The sequence below is a fragment of the Salvelinus namaycush genome, chromosome 20 (genome assembly GCF_016432855.1).
Source record: "Salvelinus namaycush isolate Seneca chromosome 20, SaNama_1.0, whole genome shotgun sequence".
Taxonomy (NCBI): Eukaryota; Metazoa; Chordata; class Actinopteri; order Salmoniformes; family Salmonidae; genus Salvelinus; species Salvelinus namaycush.
This window is the reverse complement of record NC_052326.1, coordinates 54,498,981-54,524,485: the sequence shown is the minus strand read 5'-3', so window position 1 is coordinate 54,524,485 and position 25,505 is coordinate 54,498,981. Positions and strand designations below refer to the sequence as shown.

Below are 25,505 nucleotides of genomic sequence, written 5' to 3'. Positions count from 1 at the left end.
CCACTAAAATGGTGAGCTGCTCTCCTCCTCCACTAAAGTGTTGAGCTGCTCCTTCTCCCTCCACTAAAGTGGTTGAGCTGCTCCTTCTCCTCCTTCTATACTAAAGTGATTAGTAGAGGAGGGCTCAATCACTTTAGTAGAGGAGGAGGAGCTCAAAGTGGTGAGCTGCTCCTCCTCCTCCACTAAAGTGGTTGACTGCTCCTCCTCCACTAAAATGGTGTGAGCTGCTCCTCCTCCTCTACTAAAGTGGTTGAGCTCCTCTCCTCCTTCAAGTGTGTGTCCTCCCTCTCCACTACACAGAGTGTCGGGTGTTACTGCTGGCCTCTCTCCTCTACTAAAGTGATGGAGCTGCTCCTCCTCCTCCTCTACTAAAGTGGTTGAGCTGCTCCTCCCTCCCACTAAAGTGGTTGAGCTGCTCCTCCTCCTCTACTAAAGTGGTTGAGCTCCTCCTCCTCCTCCTCCACTAAAGTGATTGAGCTGCTCCTCCTCCTCCTCCTCCACTAAAGTGGTTGAGCTGCTCCTCCTCCTCCTCTACTAAAGTGGTTGAGCTCCTCCTCCTCCTCCACTAAAGTGGTTGAGCTGCTCCTCCTCCTCCTCCCTACAGTGGTTGAGCTGCTCCTCTCCTCCTCCACTAAAGTGGTTGAGCTGCTCCTTCTCCTCCTCTCTCCTAAAGTGGTTGAGCTGCTCCTTCTCCTCCTCCTCTACTAAAGTGATTGAGCTGCTCCTCCTCCTCCTCTACTAAAGTGGTTGAGCTGCTCCTCCTCCACTAAAGTGGTTGAGCTGCTCCTCCTCCTCTACTAAAGTGGTTGAGCTCCTCCTCCTCCTTCTCCACTAAAGTGGTTGAGCTGCTCCTCCTCCTCCTCTACTAAAGTGGTTGAGCTGCTCCTCCTCCACTAAAGTGGTTGAGCTGCTCCTCCTCTTCCTTCTCCACTAAAGTGGTTGAGCTGCTTCCTCCTCCACTAAGTGGTTGAGCTGCTCCTCCTCCTCTCTACTAAAGTGTTTTGAGCTGCTCCTCCTCCACTAAAATGGTTGAGCTGCTCCTCCTTCCACTAAAGTGTTGGACTGCCCTTCTCCTCCACTAAAGTGGTTGAGCTGCTCCTTCTCCTCCTTCTATACTAAAGTGATAGTAGAGGAGGAGGAGCTCAATCACTTTGTAGAGAGGAGGCTCAAAGTGGTTGAGCTGCTCCTCCTCCTCCACTAAAGTGGTTGCTGCTCCTCCTCCACTAAAATGGTTGAGCTGCTCCTCCTCCACTAAAGTGGTTGAGCTGCTCCTTCTCCTCCTCCTCTACTAAAGTGGTTGAGCTGCTCCTTCTCTCCTCCTCTACTAAAGATTGAGCTGCTCCTCCTCCTCCTCTACTAAATGGTTGAGCTGCTCCTCCTCCACTAAAATGGTTGAGCTGCTCCTCCTCCTCCACTAAAGTGTTGAGCGTGCTCCTTCTCCTCCACTAAAGTGGTTGAGCTGCTCCTTCTCCCTCCTCTATACTAAGTGATTAAAGAGTGAGCTCATCACTTAGTAGAGGAGGAGGAGCTCAAAGTGGTTGAGCTGCTCTCTCCTCCACTCAAGTGTTGATCTGCCTCCTCCTCCACTAAATGGTTGAGCTGCTCCTCCTCTCTACAAAGTGTTGAGCTCCTCCTCCTCCTACTAAGTGGTTGAGCTGCTCCTTCTCCTCCTCCTCTACTAAAGTGGTTGAGCGCCCTTCTCCTCCTCCTCTACTAAAGTGATTGAGCTGCTCCTCTCCTCTCCACTAAAGTGGTTGAGCTGCTCCTCCTCTACTAAAGTGGTTGAGCTCCTCCTCCTCTACTAAAGTGGTTGAGCTCCTCCTCCTCCTTCTCCACTAAAGTGGTTGAGCTGCTCCTCCTCCTCCTCCTCCTCCACTAAAGTGGTTGAGCTGCTCCTTCTCCTCCACCACTAAAGTTGAGCTCCTCTCCTCCTCTCCTCCACAAGTGGTTGAGCTGCTCCTCCTACTCCTCACTAAAGTGGTTGAGCTGCTCCTCCTCCTCCTCCACTAAAGTGGTTGAGCTCCTCCCTCCTCCACTAAAGTGGTTGAGCGCTCCTTCTCCTCCTCCTCTACTAAATGGTTGAGCTGCTCCTTCTCCTCCTCCTCTACTAAAGTGATTGACTGCTCCTCCTCCTCCTCTACTAAATGGTTGAGCTGCTCCTCCTCCACTAAAGTGGTTGAGCTGCTCCTCCTCCTCTACTAAATGGTTGAGCTCCTCCTTCCTCTCCTTCTCCACTAAAGTGGTTGAGCTGCTCCTCCTCTCCTCTACTAAAGTGTTAGCTGCTCCTCCTACCACTAAAGTACTCCACTAAAGTGGTTGAGCTGCTCCTCCTCCTCCTCTACTAAAGTGGTTGAGCTGCTCCTCCTCCACTAAAGTGGTTGAGCTCCTCCTCCTCCTCCACTAAAGTGGTTGAGCTGCTCCTCCTTCTCCTCCTTCTCCACTAAAGTGGTTGAGCTGCTCCTCCTCCACTAAAGTGGTTGAGCTGCTCCTCCTCCTCCTCTACTAAAGTGGTTGAGCTGCTCCTTCTCCTCCTCCACTAAAGTGGTTGAGCTGCTCCTTCTCCTCCTCCACTAAAGTGGTTGAGCTGCTCCTCCTCCACTAAAGTGGTTGAGCTGCTCCTCCTCCACTAAAGTGGTTGAGCTGCTCCTCCTCCACTAAAGTGGTTGAGCTGCTCCTCCTCCACTAAAGTGGTTGAGCTGCTCCTCCTCCACTAAAGTGGTTGAGCTGCTCCTCCTCCACTAAAGTGGTTGAGCTGCTCCTCCTCCACTAAAGTGGTTGAGCTGCTCCTCCTCCACTAAAGTGGTTGAGCTGCTCCTCCTCCTCCTCCACTAAAGTGGTTGAGCTGCTCCTCCTCCTCCTCCACTAAAGTGGTTGAGCTGCTCCTTCTCCTCCTCCTCTACTAAAGTGGTTGAGCTGCTCCTTCTCCTCCTCCTCTACTAAAGTGGTTGAGCTGCTCCTCCTCCTCCTCCACTAAAGTGGTTGAGCTGCTCCTCCTCCTCCTCCACTAAAGTGATTGAGCTGCTCCTTCTCCTCCTCCTCTACTAAAGTGATTGAGCTGCTCCTCTTTCTCCTCCTCTACTAAAGTGGTTGAGCTGCTCCTCCTCCTCCTCCACTAAAGTGGTTGAGCTGCTCCTCCACTAAAGTGGTTGAGCTGCTCCTCCACTAAAGTGGTTGAGCTGCTCCTCCTCCTCCTCTAGAGTGGTTGAGCTGCTCCTCCTCCACTAAAGTGGTTGAGCTGCTCCTCCTCCTCCTCCACTAAAGTGGTTGAGCTCCTCCTCTACTAAAGTGGTTGAGCTGCTCCTCCTCCTCCTCCACTAAAGTGGTTGAGCTGCTCCTCCTCCACTAAAGTGGTTGAGCTGCTCCTCCTCCACTAAAGTGGTTGAGCTGCTCCTCCTCCACTAAAGTGGTTGAGCTGCTCCTCCTCCACTAAAGTGGTTGAGCTGCTCCTCCTCCACTAAAGTGGTTGAGCTGCTCCTCCTCCACTAAAGTGGTTGAGCTGCTCCTCCTCCACTAAAGTGGTTGAGCTGCTCCTCCTCCACTAAAGTGATTGAGCTGCTCCTCCTCCACTAAAGTGATTGAGCTGCTCCTCCTCCTCCACTAAAGTGGTTGAGCTGCTCCTCCTCCTCCTCTACTAAAGTGGTTGAGCTGCTCCTCCTCTACTAAAGTGGTTGAGCTCCTCCTCCTCTACTAAAGTGGTTGAGCTCCTCCTCCTCCTCTACTAAAGTGGTTGAGCTGCTCCTCCTCCTCCTCCTCCACTAAAGTGGTTGAGCTGCTCCTCCTCCTCCTCCTCTACTAAAGTGGTTGAGCTGCTCCTCCTCCTCCTCCACTAAAGTGGTTGAGCTGCTCCTTCTCCTCCTCCACTAAAGTGGTTGAGCTGCTCCTCCTCCACTAAAGTGGTTGAGCTGCTCCTCCTCCTCCTCTACTAAAGTGGTTGAGCTGCTCCTCCTCCTCCTCCACTAAAGTGGTTGAGCTGCTCCTTCTCCTCCTCCTCTACTAAAGTGGTTGAGCTGCTCCTCCTCCTCCTCCACTAAAGTGGTTGAGCTGCTCCTTCGCCTCCTCCACTAAAGTGGTTGAGCTGCTCCTCCTCCTCCTCCACTAAAGTGGTTGAGCTGCTCCTCCTCTACTAAAGTGGTTGAGCTGCTCCTCCTCCTCTACTAAAGTGGTTGAGCTGCTCCTCCTCCTCCTCCACTAAAGTGGTTGAGCTGCTCCTCCTCCTTCTCCACTAAAGTGGTTGAGCTGTTCCTCCTCCTCCTCTACTAAAGTGGTTGAGCTGCTCCTCCTCCTCTACTAAAGTGGTTGAGCTGCTCCTTCTCCTCCTCTACTAAAGTGGTTGAGCTGCTCCTCCTCCTCCTCTACTAAAGTGGTTGAGCTGCTCCTCCTCCTCCTCTACTAAAGTGGTTGAGCTGCTGCTCCTCCTCCTCCTCTACTAAAGTGGTTGAGCTGCTCCTCCTCCTCCTCCTCTACTAAAGTGGTTGAGCTGCTCCTCCTCCTCCTCCTCTACTAAAGTGGTTGAGCTGCTCCTCCTCCTCCACTAAAGTGGTTGAGCTGCTCCTCCTCCTTCTCCACTAAAGTGGTTGAGCTGCTCCTCCTCCTTCTCCACTAAAGTGGTTGAGCTGCTCCTCCTCTACTAAAGTGGTTGAGCTGCTCCTCCTCCTCCTCCACTAAAGTGGTTGAGCTGCTCCTCCTCCTCCTCCACTAAAGTGGTTGAGCTGCTCCTCCTCCTCCTCCACTAAAGTGGTTGAGCTGTTCCTCCTCCTCCTCTACTAAAGTGGTTGAGCTGCTCCTCCTCCTCCTCTACTAAAGTGGTTGAGCTGCTCCTTCTCCTCCTCTACTAAAGTGGTTGAGCTGCTCCTCCTCCTCCTCTACTAAAGTGGTTGAGCTGCTCCTCCTCCTCCTCTACTAAAGTGGTTGAGCTCCTCCTCCTCCTCCACTAAAGTGGTTGAGCTGCTCCTCCTCCTCCTCCTCTACTAAAGTGGTTGAGCTGCTCCTCCTCCTTCTCCACTAAAGTGGTTGAGCTGCTCCTCCTCCTTCTCCACTAAAGTGGTTGAGCTGCTCCTCCTCCTCCTTCTCCACTAAAGTGGTTGAGCTGCTCCTCCTCCTCCTCCTCCACTAAAGTGGTTGAGCTGCTCCTCCTCCTCCTCCTCTACTAAAGTGGTTGAGCTGCTCCTCCTCCTCCACTAAAGTGGTTGAGCTGCTCCTCCTCCTCCACTAAAGTGGTTGAGCTGCTCCTCCTCCTCCACTAAAGTGGTTGAGCTGCTCCTCCTCCTCCACTAAAGTGGTTGAGCTGCTCCTCCTCCTCCACTAAAGTGGTTGAGCTGCTCCTCCTCCTCCACTAAAGTGGTTGAGCTGCTCCTCCTCCTCCACTAAAGTGGTTGAGCTGCTCCTCCTCCTCCACTAAAGTGGTTGAGCTGCTCCTCCTCCTCCACTAAAGTGGTTGAGCTGCTCCTCCTCCTCCACTAAAGTGGTTGAGCTGCTCCTCCTCCTCCACTAAAGTGGTTGAGCTGCTCCTCCTCCTCCACTAAAGTGGTTGAGCTGCTCCTCCTCCTCCACTAAAGTGGTTGAGCTGCTCCTCCTCCACTAAAGTGGTTGAGCTGCTCCTCCTCCACTAAAGTGGTTGAGCTGCTCCTCCTCCACTAAAGTGGTTGAGCTGCTCCTCCTCCACTAAAGTGGTTGAGCTGCTCCTCCTCCACTAAAGTGGTTGAGCTGCTCCTCCTCCACTAAAGTGGTTGAGCTCCTCCTCCTCCACTAAAGTGGTTGAGCTGCTGCTCCTCCTCCACTAAAGTGGTTGAGCTGCTGCTCCTCCTCCACTAAAGTGGTTGAGCTGCTGCTCCTCCTCCTCCTCCACTAAAGTGGTTGACCTGCTCCTCCTCTACTAAAGTGGTTGAGCTCCTCCTCCTCCTCCTCTACTAAAGTGATTGAGCTGCTCCTCCTCTACTAAAGTGGTTGAGCTGCTCCTCCTCTACTAAAGTGGTTGACCTGCTCCTCCTCCTCCTCTACTAAAGTGGTTGACCTGCTCCTCCTCCTCCTCTACTAAAGTGGTTGACCTGCTCCTCCTCCTCCTCCTCCACTAAAGTGGTTGACCTGCTCCTCCTCTACTAAAGTGGTTGAGCTGCTCCTCCTCCTCCTCTACTAAAGTGATTGAGCTGCTCCTCCTCCTCTACTAAAGTGGTTGAGCTGCTCCTCCTCTACTAAAGTGGTTGAGCTGCTCCTCCTCCTCCTCCTCTACTAAAGTGGTTGAGCTGCTCCTCCTCCTCCTCCTCCACTAAAGTGGTTGACCTGCTCCTCCTCCTCCTCCTCCACTAAAGTGGTTGAGCTGCTCCTCCTCCTCCTCCTCTACTAAAGTGGTTGAGCTGCTCCTCCTCCTCCTCCTCTACTAAAGTGGTTGAGCTGCTCCTTCTCCTCCTCCTCCACTAAAGTGGTTGAGCTGCTCCTTCTCCTCCTCCTCCACTAAAGTGGTTGAGCTGCTCCTTCTCCTCCTCCTCCACTAAAGTGGTTGAGCTGCTCCTCCTCCACTAAAGTGGTTGAGCTGCTCCTCCTCCACTAAAGTGGTTGAGCTGCTCCTTCTCCTCCTCCTCTACTAAAGTGATTGAGCTACTCCTTCTCCTCCTCCTCCACTAATGTGATTGAGCTGCTCCTTCTCCTCCTCCTCCACTAAAGTGGTTGAGCTGCTCCTCCTCCTCCTCCTCCACTAAAGTGGTTGAGCTGCTCCTCCTCCTCCTCCTCTACTAAAGTGGTTGAGCTGCTCCTCCTCCTCCTTCTCCACTAAAGTGGTTGAGCTGCTCCTCCTCCTCCTCCTCCTCCACTAAAGTGGTTGAGCTGCTCCTTCTCCTCCACTAAAGTGGTTGAGCTGCTCCTTCTCCTCCTTCTATACTAAAGTGATTGAGCTGCTCCTTCTCCTCCTCCTCCACTAAAGTGGTTGAGCTGCTCCTTCTCCTCCTCCTCCACTAAAGTGGTTGAGCTGCTCCTTCTCCTCCTCCTCCACTAAAGTGGTTGAGCTGCTCCTTCTCCTCCTCCTCCACTAAAGTGGTTGAGCTGCTCCTTCTCCTCCTCCTCCACTAAAGTGGTTGAGCTGCTCCTTCTCCTCCTCCTCCACTAAAGTGGTTGAGCTGCTCCTTCTCCTCCTCCTCCACTAAAGTGGTTGAGCTGCTCCTTCTCCTCCTCCTCCACTAAAGTGGTTGAGCTGCTCCTTCTCCTCCTCCTCCACTAAAGTGGTTGAGCTGCTCCTTCTCCTCCTCCTCCACTAAAGTGGTTGAGCTGCTCCTTCTCCTCCTCCTCCACTAAAGTGGTTGAGCTGCTCCTTCTCCTCCTCCTCCACTAAAGTGGTTGAGCTGCTCCTTCTCCTCCTCCTCCACTAAAGTGGTTGAGCTGCTCCTTCTCCTCCTCCTCCACTAAAGTGGTTGAGCTGCTCCTTCTCCTCCTCCTCTACTAAAGTGATTGAGCTGCTCCTTCTCCTCCTCCTCCACTAAAGTGATTGAGCTGCTCCTTCTCCTCCTCCTCCACTAAAGTGGTTGAGCTGCTCCTCCTCCTCCTCCTCCACTAAAGTGGTTGAGCTGCTCCTCCTCCTCCTCCTCCACTAAAGTGGTTGAGCTGCTCCTCCTCCTCCTCCTCCACTAAAGTGGTTGAGCTGCTCCTCCTCCTCCTCCACTAAAGTGGTTGAGCTGCTCCTCCTCCTCCTCCACTAAAGTGGTTGAGCTGCTCCTCCTCCTCCTCCACTAAAGTGGTTGAGCTGCTCCTCCTCCTCCTCCACTAAAGTGGTTGAGCTGCTCCTCCTCCTCCTCCACTAAAGTGGTTGAGCTGCTCCTCCTCCTCCTCCACTAAAGTGGTTGAGCTGCTCCTCCTCCTCCACTAAAGTGGTTGAGCTGCTCCTCCTCCTCCACTAAAGTGGTTGAGCTGCTCCTCCTCCTCCACTAAAGTGGTTGAGCTGCTCCTCCTCCTCCACTAAAGTGGTTGAGCTGCTCCTCCTCCTCCACTAAAGTGGTTGAGCTGCTCCTCCTCCTCCACTAAAGTGGTTGAGCTGCTCCTCCTCCTCCACTAAAGTGGTTGAGCTGCTCCTCCTCCACTAAAGTGGTTGAGCTGCTCCTCCTCCACTAAAGTGGTTGAGCTGCTCCTCCTCCACTAAAGTGGTTGAGCTGCTCCTCCTCCACTAAAGTGGTTGAGCTGCTCCTCCTCCACTAAAGTGGTTGAGCTGCTCCTCCTCCACTAAAGTGGTTGAGCTGCTCCTCCTCCACTAAAGTGGTTGAGCTGCTCCTCCTCCACTAAAGTGGTTGAGCTGCTCCTCCTCCACTAAAGTGGTTGAGCTGCTCCTCCTCCACTAAAGTGGTTGAGCTGCTCCTCCTCCACTAAAGTGGTTGAGCTGCTCCTCCTCCACTAAAGTGGTTGAGCTGCTCCTCCTCCACTAAAGTGGTTGAGCTGCTCCTCCTCCACTAAAGTGGTTGAGCTGCTCCTCCTCCACTAAAGTGGTTGAGCTGCTCCTCCTCCACTAAAGTGGTTGAGCTGCTCCTCCTCCACTAAAGTGGTTGAGCTGCTCCTCCTCCACTAAAGTGGTTGAGCTGCTCCTCCTCCACTAAAGTGGTTGAGCTGCTCCTCCTCCACTAAAGTGGTTGAGCTGCTCCTCCTCCACTAAAGTGGTTGAGCTGCTCCTCCTCCACTAAAGTGGTTGAGCTATTAACATGACCTCATGTTAATCACTACCACCATCTCCTGGGTTAGCTCAACATGACCTCATGTTAATCACTACCACCATCTCCTGGGTTAGCTCAACATGACCTCATGTTAATCACTACCACCATCTCCTGGGTTAGCTCAACATGACCTCATGTTAATCACTACCACCATCTCCTGGGTTAGCTCAACATGACCTCATGTTAATCACTACCACCATCTCCTGGGTCAGCCTCAACATGACCTCATGTTAATCACTACCACCATCTCCTGGTTAGCTCAACATGACCTCATGTTAATCACTACCACCATCTCCTGGGTTAGCTCAACATGACCTCATGTTAATCACTACCACCATCTCCTGGGTTAGCTCAACATGACCATGTTAATCACTACCACCATCTCCTGGGTTAGCTCAACATGACCTCATGTTAATCACTACCACCATCTCCTGGGTCAGCCTCAACATGACCTCATGTTAATCACTACCACCATCTCCTGGGTTAGCTCAACATGACCTCATGTTAATCACTACCACCATCTCCTGGGTTAGCTCAACATGACCTCATGTTAATCACTACCACCATCTCCTGGGTTAGCTCAACATGACCTCATGTTAATCACTACCACCATCTCCTGGGTTAGCTCAACATGACCTCATGTTAATCACTACCACCATCTCCTGGGTTAGCTCAACATGACCTCATGTTAATCACTACCACCATCTCCTGGTCAGCTCAACATGACCTCATGTTAATCACTACCACCATCTCCTGGGTTAGCTCAACATGACCTCATGTTAATCACTACCACCATCTCCTGGGTTAGCTCAACATGACCTCATGTTAATCACTACCACCATCTCCTGGGTCAGCCTCAACATGACCTCATGTTAATCACTACCACCATCTCCTGGGTTAGCTCAACATGACCTCATGTTAATCACTACCACCATCTCCTGGGTCAGCCTCAACATGACCTCATGTTAATCACTACCACCATCTCCTGGGTTAGCTCAACATGACCTCATGTTAATCACTACCACCATCTCCTGGGTTAGCTCAACATGACCTCATGTTAATCACTACCACCATCTCCTGGGTTAGCTCAACATGACCTCATGTTAATCACTACCACCATCTCCTGGGTCAGCCTCAACATGACCTCATGTTAATCACTACCACCATCTCCTGGGTCAGCCTCAACATGACCTCATGTTAATCACTACCACCATCTCCTGGGTCAGCCTCAACATGACCTCATGTTAATCACTACCACCATCTCCTGGGTTAGCTCAACATGACCTCATGTTAATCACTACCACCATCTCCTGGGTTAGCTCAACATGACCTCATGTTAATCACTACCACCATCTCCTGGGTTAGCTCAACATGACCTCATGTTAATCACTACCACCATCTCCTGGGTTAGCTCAACATGACCTCATGTTAATCACTACCACCATCTCCTGGGTTAGCTCAACATGACCTCATGTTAATCACTACCACCATCTCCTGGGTTAGCTCAACATGACCTCATGTTAATCACTACCACCATCTCCTGGGTCAGCCTCAACATGACCTCATGTTAATCACTACCACCATCTCCTGGGTTAGCTCAACATGACCTCATGTTAATCACTACCACCATCTCCTGGGTTAGCTCAACATGACCTCATGTTAATCACTACCACCATCTCCTGGGTTAGCTCAACATGACCTCATGTTAATCACTACCACCATCTCCTGGGTTAGCTCAACATGACCTCATATTAATCACTACCACCATCTCCTGGGTTAGCTCAACATGACCTCATGTTAATCACTACCACCATCTCCTGGTTAGCTCCCTGTATACATTCAATCTTGTCCTGTCCTTCCTGTCCCAAACTCCGCTTCTAATTCCCTCTCCCTTGCCAACGTAGCCCATTTGAATGACCGTTTAGCCTGGATGGGAGGCTGCTGGGAAACATTAGGACGATGTTGGAAGCAGTGGGGTGACGTAACCAGCTGCTGTTACACACAGCAAAACACTAGGACTACATCCCAAACGGCACCCTATTCCCTATATAGCCTAGTGCACTAATATTAAAACGTACACTATATAGGGAATAGGGTGTGATTTGAGACGTAACTCAGGCCTCATGCCATCGCATTACACCTGAAGCCAGATGGGTAGTGTTAGAACTTCTATGATGAAAGAGGTTCAGGCAGACAGTTCAAAAACATCTGTTGTTCTCCAGCGTCATCAGAAGACTCAATAGGACACTGTCTGATTCAACAAATGGAAGCTACAGCATAAATGTTTCACCGTTTCCCCTTTTTTCTAGTCTGATCCCGATAGAGATGGGAAAAACACACTCACACAGTGCTAGACGGGTTACTACAGACCGGGTTCAATCCCGGGCTGTGCCACAACCCCGGCCGTGGCTGGGAGTCCCGTAGGACGGCGCACAATTGGCCCAGCGTCGTCCGGGCTAGGGGAGGGTTTGGGCCGGTGACGCTTTACTTGGCTCATCACACTCTAGCGACTCCTTGTGGAGGGCCGGGTGCCTGCGGGCTGACCCCAGTCGCCAGTTAAACGGTGCCCGTTGGGGAGTTGCAGCAATGAGACAAGATCGAAAAATTGGGGAGAAAAAGGGGGCAAAAATAAAACACACATCGAAGACAGTCTCAGGTAGATGAATGTTACATGCTTTCTTCACCAAACTACGATAACAACCAGAAACCACACCATCCAAATGAATTTAAAAAATGGGGATGATTTGGTAGTTGTTTCATACGTTTATTTGACAAGGGCCGTGAGCAATTAAATCAAAGTTAACTCTTTCCTTGATCTCACAGGAAATGTTATGCATTGTACCAGATATACTGTAGCTAGAGCGCTAATGTTCATCTCTACTCCCTAGAGCAGGGCACTCCAACCCTGTTCCTGGAGAGCTAACGTCCTGTAACTTCACTCCTACCCTGTTCCTGGAGAGCTAACGTCCTGTAACTTCACTCCTACCCTGTTCCTGGAGAGCTAACGTCCTGTAACTTGAATCCAACCCTGTTCCTGGAGAGCTAACGTCTTGTAACTTCACTCCTACCCTGTTCCTGGAGAGCCAACGTCCTGTAACTTCACTCCAACCCTGTTCCTGGAGAGCTAACGTCACTCCAACCCTGTTCCTGGAGAGCTAACGTCCTGTAACTTCACTCCAACCCTGTTCCTGGAGAGCTAATGTCCTGTAACGTCACTCCAACCCTGTTCCTGGAGAGCTAACGTCCTGTAACTTCACTCCAACCCTGTTCCTGGACAGCTAACGTCCTGTAACTTCACTCCAACCTTGTTCCTGGAGAGCTAACGTCCTGTAACTTCACTCCAACCCTGTTCCTGGAGAGCTAACGTCCTGTAACTTCACTCCAACCCTGTTCCTGGAGAGCTAACGTCCTGTAACTTCACTCCAACCCTGTTCCTGGAGAGCTAACGTCCTGTAACTTGAATCCAACCCTAATCTAGCACAACTCATTTTAATAATTAGCTGGTTGATGAGCTGAATCAAGCTAGTTACAGCTGGGGTTGAGTGAAACCTACAGGAGGGTAGGGAGAGGCCTGGCATAAAGACAGGTAGGTAGAGAAGATACTGAGGGGAGCAGGCTTTCACTCAGCGAAAGAGTGATGAAAGAGAAGTAGCAGTGTTTCTGAAGTATGAGGCATGACATGAGGTCTTAGTTACATACCCAGTTAAGAGTCTATAAACACATGCAACAGCATGAGTAGGCATTTACACACACCCCTACAGACCCCCGCCATGCACACACCCTCCTACAGACCCCACCACACGTTCCCTCTAAATCAACGGCCATGGAACCCTGGAAACTCAGCCAGCTGTCAAACGGACCTGCTCGTTTCCTCACAACACAAAATCAATGCAGCCGGGCAGTTTACCTGGAAGAATAAACACATTGGAAAAATAAAAAAACAGACAAGATTTAAAGCTCAGCTCATTTCATTAAAAGGGAGTACAAGATATTCCACTCTACTCTTCTCCTTGGCTATCAAGGCACTAAGACAGGAACTGTGTTTCACCACACTACGCAGCTTAAATACTACCTTCATAAAAATCAATATCCTCATATAAACTTGTCAGAGATGATCACAACAACCACTTCCTGTGTATCCACAAGGCTTCTGACAAGCACTAAAATAAGAGCACTTCATTGTCCATTGTACTTACAGTTCACAGAATGATGTCTTTTTTTTAATCAAGCTTTCCACAAGGCCTCAGATTAAAGCAGTAAAAGTCACTGTTAGACTAATCTATAGAGCTGGAAACAGGCAGTTTGTGGTAGGGAAGGACAAAGAATACATCTCCCTCTAGTGGTTCTCATAGGCAGCACACTATTCCCTATAGAGTACCACAGTATGAGTGATAACACCCATAAAACCTAGCAGTCACACAAGGAAAAGGTTCCAAATCGTTTTTCCACCATTCATGTGGATTTTTAGAAACACTTCAAATAAGGGCCGTTGTTTCGTGTACCCTGGCGTGACGCTTTGATAACAGTGTAAATCTCTCTCTGACAAGGTGACTTTTGTCAATATAGTCGCCTGTATTTACCTCCCAAAAATGTAACGCTAATTAGCTGCTAATGTGGCTATCATACAGAACTATAAATGCTTGTCTCAAGATTCCCGTCACTCACCAGGGCCCATAATGATCTGAACGATACTATCTAATGTAGCCATTTTAAATGCATGATTTAATTTATACAATTTATAAAAACAAGTCCAGCTTTCTAGTTAAATAGCTAGCTAACTTGGCGAAGCTAGACGTTCTTGATAATGTTTGTTTGTGTATGTGGGTGAGGGGTGGGTAGCCTACTTCAAGTACTACTTGACATGTAGCTACCCTAGCTAGCTGTATTATTTTGGTCTGGCGTTTTGAGATGTTTACTTTACTGCGGGAAGACATTGATCTGTTAGCTGGTACCCTCTGGACAGCAGATCTTTTGTATAGCTAGTAGGCAAGGTTATGTCGTCTTATTTAGTCCTACCTGCTATGGAAGTTTTAAAATGTATTGGTATTCAAACTTTTATTTTTGAGGGAGAATTACTGTCGTCATGTTATTGATGTTTGTTTTGTAGGTAGAATTACTGTCATGTTACCTGCCCGTGGATACCTGCCCAACACTTTTACCCGCTAGGCTACCTTCCGCCCAAGACGCAGACATTCAAGCAGGACTTTGAGAGCAAGCATCCCAAGTCTCCAATGGTCCGAGTACTGGTTGATGTGTGACCGCACATATTCTTCCATCACCATAGTAACTATGATTACTAACCTGGGACATAGATCACCATAGTAACTATGATTACTAACCTGGGACATAGATCTATTGTTCATGGCTCCCGAGTGGCGTAGCGGTCTAAGGCAATGCATCTCAGTGCAAGAGGCAGTACTACAGTCCCGGTTCGAATACAGGTTGTATCACATCCGACCGTGATTGGGAGTGCCATAGGGCGGCGCACAATTGGCCCAGTGACATCCGGGTTTGGCTGGGGTAGGCCGTCATTGCACATAAGAATTTGTTCTTACCTGACTTGCCTAGTGAAATAAAGGTTACATTTAAAAAAACTGGCAGCAACCGCAGCGCAATCAATAGGAGGTGAACAGTGCCTGGTGCTGAAAATATAGCTAACTTGTTATGCAAGTTTTGCACACCAACAGATGGAGAAAACCTACACCAGTTGAGCAATGCAATTTTAATTTGATTTTACAAACAAGAAGGCTTAATTGGAGTCTATTTCTCAGAAGTTTCTGTCCATGACTGATGCAACACGAAAAAGCATTAAAGACAGCGTTAATGAGTACTTGAGGTCACCGGGAACATGGCCTGCTCTTTCTTATGTAAGGAATTAAGCACTTTCCCATGTTTACTACACTATGTTGACTTGTCACACTGCACAGTAGCCTAATAAACAAATGAAGGTGGCTTATAACTTCAAAATGCTTTCAAATCCACAATGTAAACGCATATTGTACAGTCCTGTATTTCTTCTTCATCTTTATGCTTTCGTTAATAAAATAATGATAAAAATACTCTTTCAAATGCAGATGTTGATTTAGTTACGGATCCATGACAAATTACTATGGGAATAAATATCACTGATTTACAGAAATATTGGAGTTGTCTAGTTGCCTAATGAAGGCAAACAACGTAGAATCCTCCAATCATGTAGTCTACTCCCGACCGTCACGTTGTACAGCGCCATATCTTCCATTCCAGGGTTTCGTTTTTCTCAGAATAGAAACACCATAATATTAATCAAATTAATTAAGCCAAATTTCTTAAAATCAATCCCAAATACTATGTTATTACAGGAAAGGTTTTAAATTCTCTGGTAATGCCAATATGGAAGACTATCAAATGCTTCTCAAAGATGCCCTCTGGTGGTCAAACTAGCACTAACTTGCATTAATAGAAAAAGTGGTTGACAATTAAATAACGTGCCACAAAATGCTGCAGCAGCCCGCAAGGTGTGCTGCAGTATGACGCAACTTTTAAAGGCGGATTGATTGATAAAAGTCACTGTATTGATAAAAGTCAGCTTGTCTGAGAGAGATTTAAACAGTTATCAAAACTTCACGAAAAGGGAACGCCTCCATTTAACACAGATCTTGTTTGAAATGGTTATTTTAAAAAAGGGTGGGGGAAAAAATGATTGGAACCAGTTTTGTGATAGTTAGGTTTTATGGGTATTACGACGTGTCCACTGTGGGGCTCTATATAGTGCTAAGTGATTAACCCAAATTTTATTTTCGTATTGATTTTTTTTACTAATTGACCAATGTTCTGTAAGCGCAATGCGAAGTGTCACTTGAGATCAATCAAATCAACCCGGAACTGTGCGATGTAGTATGGCGTTATAGTTGTCCGGTCTGTGTGGGCAGAGTGGAAGTGTTGAATGCTATTTTACAGTAAACAAACTGACAGACTCAGCACGCTTATAGGGAAGGCCAATCAACAAGCAGAGCACTTACACAAATGACTGATGATCTGCTGAGAGAAATTGATAAAAAAATTGTGGGGGCTGTTTTGTTAAGACTTCAATGCGGCTTATAACATTATTGATCATAGTCTGCTGATGGAAAAACGTATGTGTTATGGCTTCACATCAAAAGCGTTTTGGGACACTGTAAAGTCCATGGAGAATAAGAGCACCTCCTCCCAGCTGCCCACTGCACTGAGGCTAGGAAACACTGTCACCACCAATAAATCTACGATAGTCGATAATTTCAATAAGCATTTTTCTACGGCTGGCTATGCTTTCCACCTGGCTACCCCGGCCAACAGCTCTCACACCCTGCAGCAACTTGCCCAAGCTCCCCCCGCTTCTCCTTCACCCAAATGCAAACAGCTGATGTTCTGAAAGAGCTGCAAAATCTGGATCCCTACAAATCAGCTGGGCTAGACAATCTGGACCCTCTCTTTCTAAAATTACCCGCTGAAATTGTTGCAACCCCTATTACTAGCCTGTTCAACCTCTTTCATATCGTCTGAGATCCCCAAAGACTGGAAAGCTGCCGCTGTCATCCCCCTCTTCAAAAGGTGGAGACACTAGACCCAAACTGTTATAGACCTATATCATTCCTGCCCTGCCTTTCTAAAATATTCAAAAGCCAAGTTAACAAACAGATCACCGACCATTTTGAATCTCACCGTACCTTGTCCACTACGCAATCTGGTTTCCGAGCTGGTCATAGGTGCACCTCAGCCACGCTCAAGGTCCTAAACGATATCATAACCGCCATCGATAAGAGACAATACTGTGCAGCTTTATTCATCGACCAAGCCAAGGCTTTCGACTGTCAATCACCACATTCTTATCGGCAGTCTCAATAGCCTTGGTTTCTCAAATGACTGCCTCACCTGGTTCACCAACTACTTCGCAGACAGAGTTCAGTGTGTCAAATCGGAGGGCCTGTTGTCCGGACCTCTGGCAGTCTCTATGGGGGTTCCACAGGGTTCAATTCTTGGGCCGACTCTTTTCTCTGTTTATATCAATGATGTCGCTCTTGCTGCTGGTGATTCTCTGATCCACCTCTACGCAGACGACACCATTCTGTATACATCTGGCCCTTCCTTGGACACTGTGTTAACAAACCTCCAGACAAGCTTCAATGTCATACAACTCTCCTTTCGTGGCCTCCAACTGCTTTTAAAATGCTAGTAAAACTAAATGCATGCTTCAACCGATTACTGCCCGCACCCGCCCGCCCGACTAGCATCACTACTCTGGACGGATCTGACCTAGAATATGTGGACTATGGCCTATTTATTGCCTTACCTCCCTAATCTTCTACATTTACATAGATTTTTCTATTGTGTTATTGACTGTACGTTTGTTTATGTGTAACTCTGTTGTTTTTGTCGCACTGCTTGGCCAGGTTGCAGTTGTAAATGAGAACTTGTTCTCAACTGGCCTACCTGGTTAAATAAAGGTGAAATAAATCAAATCTATAAAAAACATCCCCTGCTATATTGTGGATAAAGAGTTACCTGTCTAACACAGAACCTGTTCTTTAATGGAAGCCTCTCCAACATAATCCAGGTAGAATCAGGAATTCCCCAGGGCAGCTGTCTAGGCCCATTACTTTTTCAATCTTTACTAATGACATGCCACTGGCTTTGAGTAAAGCCAGAGTATCTATGTATGCGGATGACTCAACACTATACACGTTAGCTACTACAGCGACTGAAATGACAGCAACTCTTAACAAAGAGCTGAAGTTAGATTCAGAATGGGTGGCAAGGATAAGTTCATGTTAATTATTTCAAAAACTAAAAGCATGGTATTTGCAACAAATCATTTACTAAACGCTAAACCGCAACTAAATAATGTGGAAAATTAGTAAGTTGAGGTGAGTAAACTGCTTGGAGTAACCCTGGATTGTAAAATGTCCATACTAAAGCGCTGCTCTGCCTTCTTAACAGCATTGTCAACAAGGCAGGCCCTACAGACCCTAGTTTTGTCACGCCTGGACTACTGTTCAGTCATGTGGTCAGGTGCCACAAAATAGGACTTTGGAAAATTACAATTGGCCCAGAACAGGGCAGCACGCCTGGCCCTTAAATGTACATGAGCTAACATTAACGATATGCATGTCAACCTCTCCTGGCTCAAAGTGGCTTGACTTCATCACTACTTGTATTTGTAAGAAGTGTTGACATGTTGAAAGCACCAAGCTGTCTGTTTAAACTACTAGCACACAGCTCAGACACCCATCCATACCCCACCAGAGGTCTCTTCAAGTCCAGAACAGACTACGGGAGGCGCACAGTACTACATAGAGCCATGACTACATGGAACCCTACTCCACATGAGGTAACTGATGCAAGCAGTTGAATCCAATTTGTTTTAAACAGATAAAAATACACCTTATGGAACAGTGGGGACTGTGAAGATACACAAAGTAACAGACACATACAACCGCTAGCACATGCACTCTACACACACAGTAATATTGTTGTATGGTGGTATTAAACATTTTGTATTGTAGATATGTAGTGGTGGTATTATACATGTTGTATTGTAGATATGTAGTGGTGTAATAATGTTATATGATGTACTGTTTTATCTGTAATATAAGTGCCTTAATGTGTTTGGACCCCAGGAAGAGTAGCCGCTGCCTTGGCAGGAACTAATGGGGATCCATAATAAACCCCAGGAAGAGTAGCTGCTGCCTTGGCAGGAACTAATGGGGATCCATAATAAACCCCAGGAAGAGTAGCCGCTGCCTTGGCAGGAACTAATGGGGATCCATAATAAACCCCAGGAAGAGTAGCCGCTGCCTTGGCAGGAACTAATGGGGATCCATAATAAACCCCAGGAAGAGTAGCCGCTGCCTTGGCAGGAACTAAGGGGGATCCATAATAAACCCCCAGGAAGAGTAGCCGCTGCCTTGGCAGGAACTAATGGGGATCCATAATAAACCCCAGGAAGAGTAGCCGCTGCCTTGGCAGGAACTAATGGGGATCCATAATAAACCCCAGGAAGAGTAGCCACTGCCTTGGCAGGAACTAATGGGGATCCATAATAAACCCCAGGAAGAGTAGCCACTGCCTTGGCAGGAACTAATGGGGATCCATAATAAACCCCAGGAAGAGTAGCCGCTGCCTTGGCAGGAACTAATGGGGATCCATAATAAACCCCAGGAAGAGTAGCCGCTGCCTTGGCAGAAACTAATGGGGATCCATAATAAACCCCAGGAAGAGTAGCCACTGCCTTGGCAGGAACTAATGGGGGATCCATAATAAACCCCAGGAAGAGTAGCTGCTGCCTTGGCAGGAACTAATGGGGATCCATAATAAACCCCAGGAAGACTAGCTGCTGCCTAGGCAGGAACTAATGGGGATCATAATAAACCCCAGGAAGAGTAGCTGCTGCCTTGGCAGGAACTAATGGGATCCATAATAAACCCCAGGAAGAGTAACTGCTGCCTTGGCAGGAACTAATGGGATCCATAATAAACCCCAGGAAGAGTAACTGCTGCCTTGGCAGGAACTAAGGGGGATCCATAATAAATCCCAGGAAGAGTAGCCGCTGCTTTGGCAGGAACTAATGGGGATCCATAATAAATACAGAATACAAGTAGTGAGAGATTTCAATCTCGCCAAAATATATTTTAAAAAAAGAACAATGCGTTTCTATGGGTTTATTTTGGACATAAGCTTGCCGCCTGTCTTCCTTCCTTCGGGACAACAAGGCGAGGAAGAGAAGAGAGAACATGCGATCGAGAGTGATAGCATAGGCTATGCTGCAGCAAATGTAGCCTTATCTGTCACAAGAGAAAAACATTTACCATGATGAGATGATACATGCATTGTGAACTGCACTCAATGTCCCCAACCTGAGCGTTGATGATTGATCATGCAAATAGCAAACAGAAGGCCGTAGTCGGGTAGAGAAGTCCGATTTAGACATCGCATATTATTTAACAGTTCTGTCACGTCATGCTGTTCATTTAAATACATTTTAAAAATCGGTTTCTCGCAATTATTTATACCCGGGAAAAGGGAGTGGGTTTGGGCTTTAAATATCGGTAACCCGGTTCCCACTATGCAACCCTAAACAGTATATGAATAGAAAAGGTGTGTACAGCAGTAGTTCTTATCTAGGATGAGCCTTGACAAGAATACAGTATATATACACACAAACACGTTAGGTAAAATAGTATGTAAACATTATTACAGTGACCAGGTGTTCAATGACTATGTCCATAGGGCAGTAGTCTCTTAGGTGCAGGGTAGAGTACCGGGTGGTAGCTGAGCTGGCTAGTAACAGTGACTAAGGTTCAGGGCAGGGCACTGGGTGGAGGTCGGCTAACGGTGACTATGTACACAGTCTGACGGCCTGGAGGCTTGATGCACCTGTACTGTCTCCGTGATCAGGCCACGACTCGGGTGGCGGAGGTCCTTGATCATCTTCTTGGACATAGACACCGGGTGCTGTAGATGTCCTGGAGGACAGGCAGTGTGCCCCCCGGTGATTCGTTGGGCTGACCGCACCACACTCTTGAGAGCCCTGCAGTTGCGGACGGTAGGGATTCAAACCCAGGGCCTTGAGCTTAGTGATGAGCTTGGAGGGCCCGATGGTGTTGAAGGCTGAGCTGTAGTCAATGAACAGCATTCCTCGTGTACAGTGCGATGGCGATGGCGTCGTCTGTGGATCTATTGGGGCGGTATGCAAATTGTAGTGGGTCTAGGGTGTCGGGTAAGATGCGGGAGGTGATATGATCCTTAACTAGCCTCCCAAAGCACTTCAGGATGACAGAAGTGAGTGCTACGGGGCGAGTCATTTAGTTCAGGTACCTTTACTTTCTTGGGTACAGGAACAATGGTGGACATCTTGAAGCAAGTGGGGACAGCAGACTGGGATAGGGAGAGATTATGGACATATTCAATCTCTCCAGCCAACTGGTCTGCACATGCTCTGAGAATGCGGCTATGGATGCCGTCTGGACCGGCAGCCTCGCAAGGGTTAACACGCTTAAATGTCTTACTCATGTCGGCCATGGAGAATGAGAGCTCAGTCTTTGTAATGTGCGATTGGCTCAAGTCCCTACCATATACAGTTGAAGTCGGAAGTTCACAAACGTGTTTTAATGACTCCAACCTAAGTGTTTCAACCACTCCACAAATTTCTTGTTAACAAACTATAGTTTTGGCAAGTTGGTTAGGACATCTCCTTTGTGCATGACACAAGTCATTTTTCCAACAATTGTTTACAGATTATTTCACTGTATCACAATTCCAGTGGGTCAGAAGTTAACACACACTAAGTTGACTGTGCCTTTAAACAGCTTGGAAAATTCCAGAAAATTATGTCATGGCTTTAGAAGCTTCTGATAGACTAATTGACATCATTTGAGTCAATTGGAGGTGTACCTGTGGATGAATTTCAAGGCCTACTTTCAAACTCAGTGCCTCTTTGCTTGACATCATGGGAAAATCAAAAGAAATCAGCCAAGACCTCAGAAAAGAAATTGTAGACCTCCAGTCTGGTTCATCCTTGGGAGCAATTTCCAAACAACTGAAGGTACCACGTTCATCTGCACAAACAATAGTACGCAAGTATAAACACCATGGGACCACGCAGCCGCCATACCGCTCAGGAAGGAGACGCGTTCTGTCTCCTAGAGATGAACGTACTTTGATGCAAAAAGTGCAAATCAATCCCAGAACAGCAAAGGACCTTGTGAAGATGCTGGAGGAAACAGGTACAAAAGTATCTATATCCACAGTAAAACTAGTCCTATATTGACATAACCTCAAAGGCCGCTCAGCAAGGAAGAAGCCACTGCTCCAAAACCGCCATAAAAAAGCCAGACTACGGTTTGCAACTGCACATAGAGACAAAGATTGTACTTTTTGGAGAAATGTCCTCTGGTCTGATGAAACAAAAATAGAACTGTTTGACCATAATGACCATTATGTTTGGAGAAAAAAGGGGGAGGCTTGCAAGCCGAAGAACACCATCCCAACCGTGAAGCACGGGGGTGGCAGCATCATGTTGTGGGGGTGCTTTGCTGCAGGAGGGCCTGGTGCACTTCACAAAATAGATGGCATCATGAGGAAGGGAAATTATGTGGATATATTGAAGCTACATCTAAAGACATCAGTCAGGAAGCTAAAGCTTGGTCGCAAATGGGTCTTCCAAATGGACAATGACCCCAAGCATACTTCCAAAGTTGTGGCAAAATGGCTTAAGGACAACAAAGTCAAGGTATTGGAGTGGCCATCACAAAGCCCTGACCTCAATCCTATAGAAAATTTGTGGGCAGAACTGAAAAAGCATGTGCGAGCAAGGAGGCCTACAAACCTGACTCAGTTACAGCAGCTCTGTGAGGAGGAATGGGCCAAAATTCAACCAACGTATTGTGGGAAGCTTGTGGAAGGCTACCCGAAACGTTTGACCCAAGTTAAACAATTTAAAGGCAATGCTACCAAATACTAATTGAGTGTATGTAAACTTTTGACCCACTGGGAATGTGATGAAAGAAGTAAATGCTGAAATAAATCACTCTCTCTACTATAATTCTGACATTTCACATTCTTAAAATAAAATGGTGATCCTAATTGACCTAAGACAGGGAATTTTTACTAGGATTAAATGTCAGGAATTGTGAAAAACTGAGTTTAAATGTATTTGGCTAAGGTGTATGTAAACTTCCGACTTCAACTGTCCGTCTCGTGTCTTAGTCGTTGAAGTGCGACTCCACTGTCCCTGTACAGTCGTTTTGCCTCTTTGATTGCCTTACGGAAGACATAGTTGGACTGTTGGTACTCGTCCATGTTCCCAGTCACCTTGCTGTGGTTAAATGCAGTGGTCCTCGCTTTCAGTTTAGTGTAAATGCGGCCATCTATCCAGGGTTTTTGGATAGGATAAGTTGTAATCATCACAGCGGGAACCACATCCTCTATGCACTTCCTGATAAGCAGTAATGGGCAGTCACTACCATTATGGGACTTCTATTAAATAGTTTTATTCTGTGTTACAGCATTCAAATCCATATAATACACAATCATTTATTTTTACGTTAAATGCACTAAAACCCATGATTTATTTTTTTAAATATTCAAACCCGAAACGACCTCAAAAAACACTAAGTGTGCACTACTGTATGTGGCTCGGGCCAAAACAAGTGCATTTCATAGGGAATCGGGAACATTTCAGACTTGCCTCTATTCTCTCAAAGCCATTTCTCTATAATGCTGTGTCAGAGGGATTTGACAACTTGTCTTGAGCTGATATAATTCCTGAAAGTGGGTGAACTTAACACATTTCCTTATCAAACCAAGTACAAATATATCAAAACCACATTTTCCGAATGCTAGCTTTAGAACTCTTTTCATCACGCTAGCTAGCTTTAGAACTCTTTTCATCACGCTAGCTAGCTTTAGAACTCTTTTCATCACGCTAGCTAGCTTTAGAACTCTTTTCATCACGCTAGCTAGCTTTAGAACTCTTTTCATCACGCTAGCTAGCTTTAGAACTCTTTTCATCACGCTAGCTAGCTTTAGAACTCTTTTCATCACGCTAGCTAGCTTTAGAACTCTTTTCATCACGCTAGCTAGCTTTAGAACTCTTTTCATCACGCTAGCTAGCTTTAGAACTCTTTTCATCACGCTAGCTTTAGAACTCTTTTCATCACGCTAGCTTTAGAACTCTTTTCATCACGCTAGCTTTAGAACTCTATTCATCACGCTAGCTTTAGAACTCTTTTCATCACGCTAGCTTTAGAACTCTTTTCATCACGCTAGCTTTAGAACTCTTTTCATCACGCTAGCTTTAGAACTCTTTTCATCACGCTAGCTTTAGAACTCTTTTCATCACGCTAGCTTTAGAACTCTTTTCATCACGCTAGCTTTAAAACTCTTTTCATCACGCTAGCTTTAGAACTATTTTCATCACACTAGCTTTAGAACTATTTTCCAAATGCTAGCTTTAGAACTATTTTCCAAATGCTAGCTTCAGAACTCTTTTCATCACACTAGCTTTAGAACTCTTTTCCAAAAGCTAGCTTTAGAACTCTTTTCCAAAAGCTAGCTTTAGAACTCTTTTCATCACACTAGCTTTAGAACTCTTTTCCAAAAGCTAGCTTTAGAACTCTTTTCATCACACTAGCTTTAGAACTCTTTTCATCACACTAGCTTTAGAACTCTTTTCATCACGCTAGCTTTAGAGCTCTTTTCATCACACTAGCTTTAGAACTCTTTTCATCACGCTAGCTTTAGAACTCTTTTCATCACACTAGCTTTAGAACTCTTTTCATCACACTAGCTTTAGAACTCTTTTCATCACGCTAGCTTTAGAGCTCTTTTCCAGATGCTAGCTTCAGAGCTCTTTTGTCAGTCAATAGCATTCTCTTGGACACATTTCTCTGGGTCAAAAGAAAAGTAGAAGACGGTTATTTCAAACCTTTGAGGGTTTTCTTCAGATGAGAGAGAAGGCCTCCAAGTCGCTGCAGGTCAAAGTAGTCCACCTTCCCATTGTAGAAGAGCTGAGGCGGAACATAGGCCTCTGGAGAGGGAGAGGAGGGGAAGAGAGAAAATAATTAGCATTACCATTGAGATGGTAGATGAAGACAGCGGCTATTGTGGGTAATTACCCGTAAAGTAATTAAGATAATCATAAACTCAGTCCCCTGAGCAATAGGATGAGAGGGGAAAAACAAACTTATAAAGGACACATGGCTTAGGAAAAGCTTTTCTGTGAAACATCTCCCATGTCCTATTAATACCAGGGGACAAGATGTCCTTCATGTAGTAGATGGCTAAGAGTATAATGGGTACAGGGGAAAAGTGAGCAGAGCGTTTAGTACTGGACAGGGTTCGTACAGACAGTGGCAAGTCAAATTCAAGGACTTTCAAGTACTTTTTCCAAGCACTAATATTTATTTTCACAGACCATCAATTTGTAAATAGTTCATATAATGCAATTGTTTCTAGGCGCCACCAGATGGCAGTATGTCGCCACAACCTCATAGGAAAAAAATTACTTTGTATTTATCACACTACCTTACAAGTTCTATTCAATCATACGTTGCTACATACATGACTGGTAAGTCAGTACGGATGTTGTAATTTGAGTAGTGATGAGCAGAGTTTTGGGACATGCACACTGGTGAACACAAACGTGTTGCACCACTTGGCCTCCTGAGTGGCACAGCGGTCTGAGGCACTGCATCTCAGTGCTTAAGGCGTCACTATAGTCCCTGGTTCGATTCCAGGCTCTATCACAACAGGCTGTGATTGGGAGTCCCATAGGGCAGCGCACAATTGGCCCAGCGTCATCCGGGTTAGGGTTTGGTCGGGGTAGGATGTCATTGTAAATAAGAATTTGTTCTTAACTGACTTGCCTAGATAAATTAAGGTTAAATAAGAAATGAAATGTAATATTCACATTGCAACACAATTCCATCTTAATTATTGTTTTTAATTGGGCATTTGTGAATCTACCACTTAATAATAGCTACGAAAACGCATCTTTCTTCCAACTGGCAGCTTTAGTGTCGCTCGGGAGAAGGGCGAGTGGGCTGTGTGAGGAAAACAGCACGTGAACGGTAGGAGCACGGCTGTCGCTGAATAAAATCGGAAGATCGCGGGCACGCTGTGAATGAGGCGATTGGCATAAAAAGCTCTGGAGGTTGTCGTAGAGGAAAAATCACAACGTAGAACTGGTGCCAGCGCAGGATTCAGCGTTGTGTCTTCCGCCCTTCAGGGTCGATTCACCCATGCTTGCAATGTCAAAGTCTGACCTTTTTTTTTTTTACCTTACACAATGTGGGTTGGTTGGGTCCA

At 46.9% G+C, this 25,505-nt stretch overlaps 1 protein-coding gene across 1 annotated transcript in view; it reads right to left on the bottom strand.

The window, feature by feature from the left end:
• Positions 1 to 25,505, bottom strand: part of LOC120065512 (E3 ubiquitin-protein ligase RNF123) — a 283,067-nt gene that overhangs the window by 220,169 nt on the left and 37,393 nt on the right. The window contains exon 20 of the mRNA XM_039016569.1: positions 24,124 to 24,225. Within this exon, the coding sequence (XP_038872497.1) occupies positions 24,124 to 24,225 (102 nt within the window). The remainder of the gene's footprint in view (positions 1 to 24,123; positions 24,226 to 25,505) is intronic.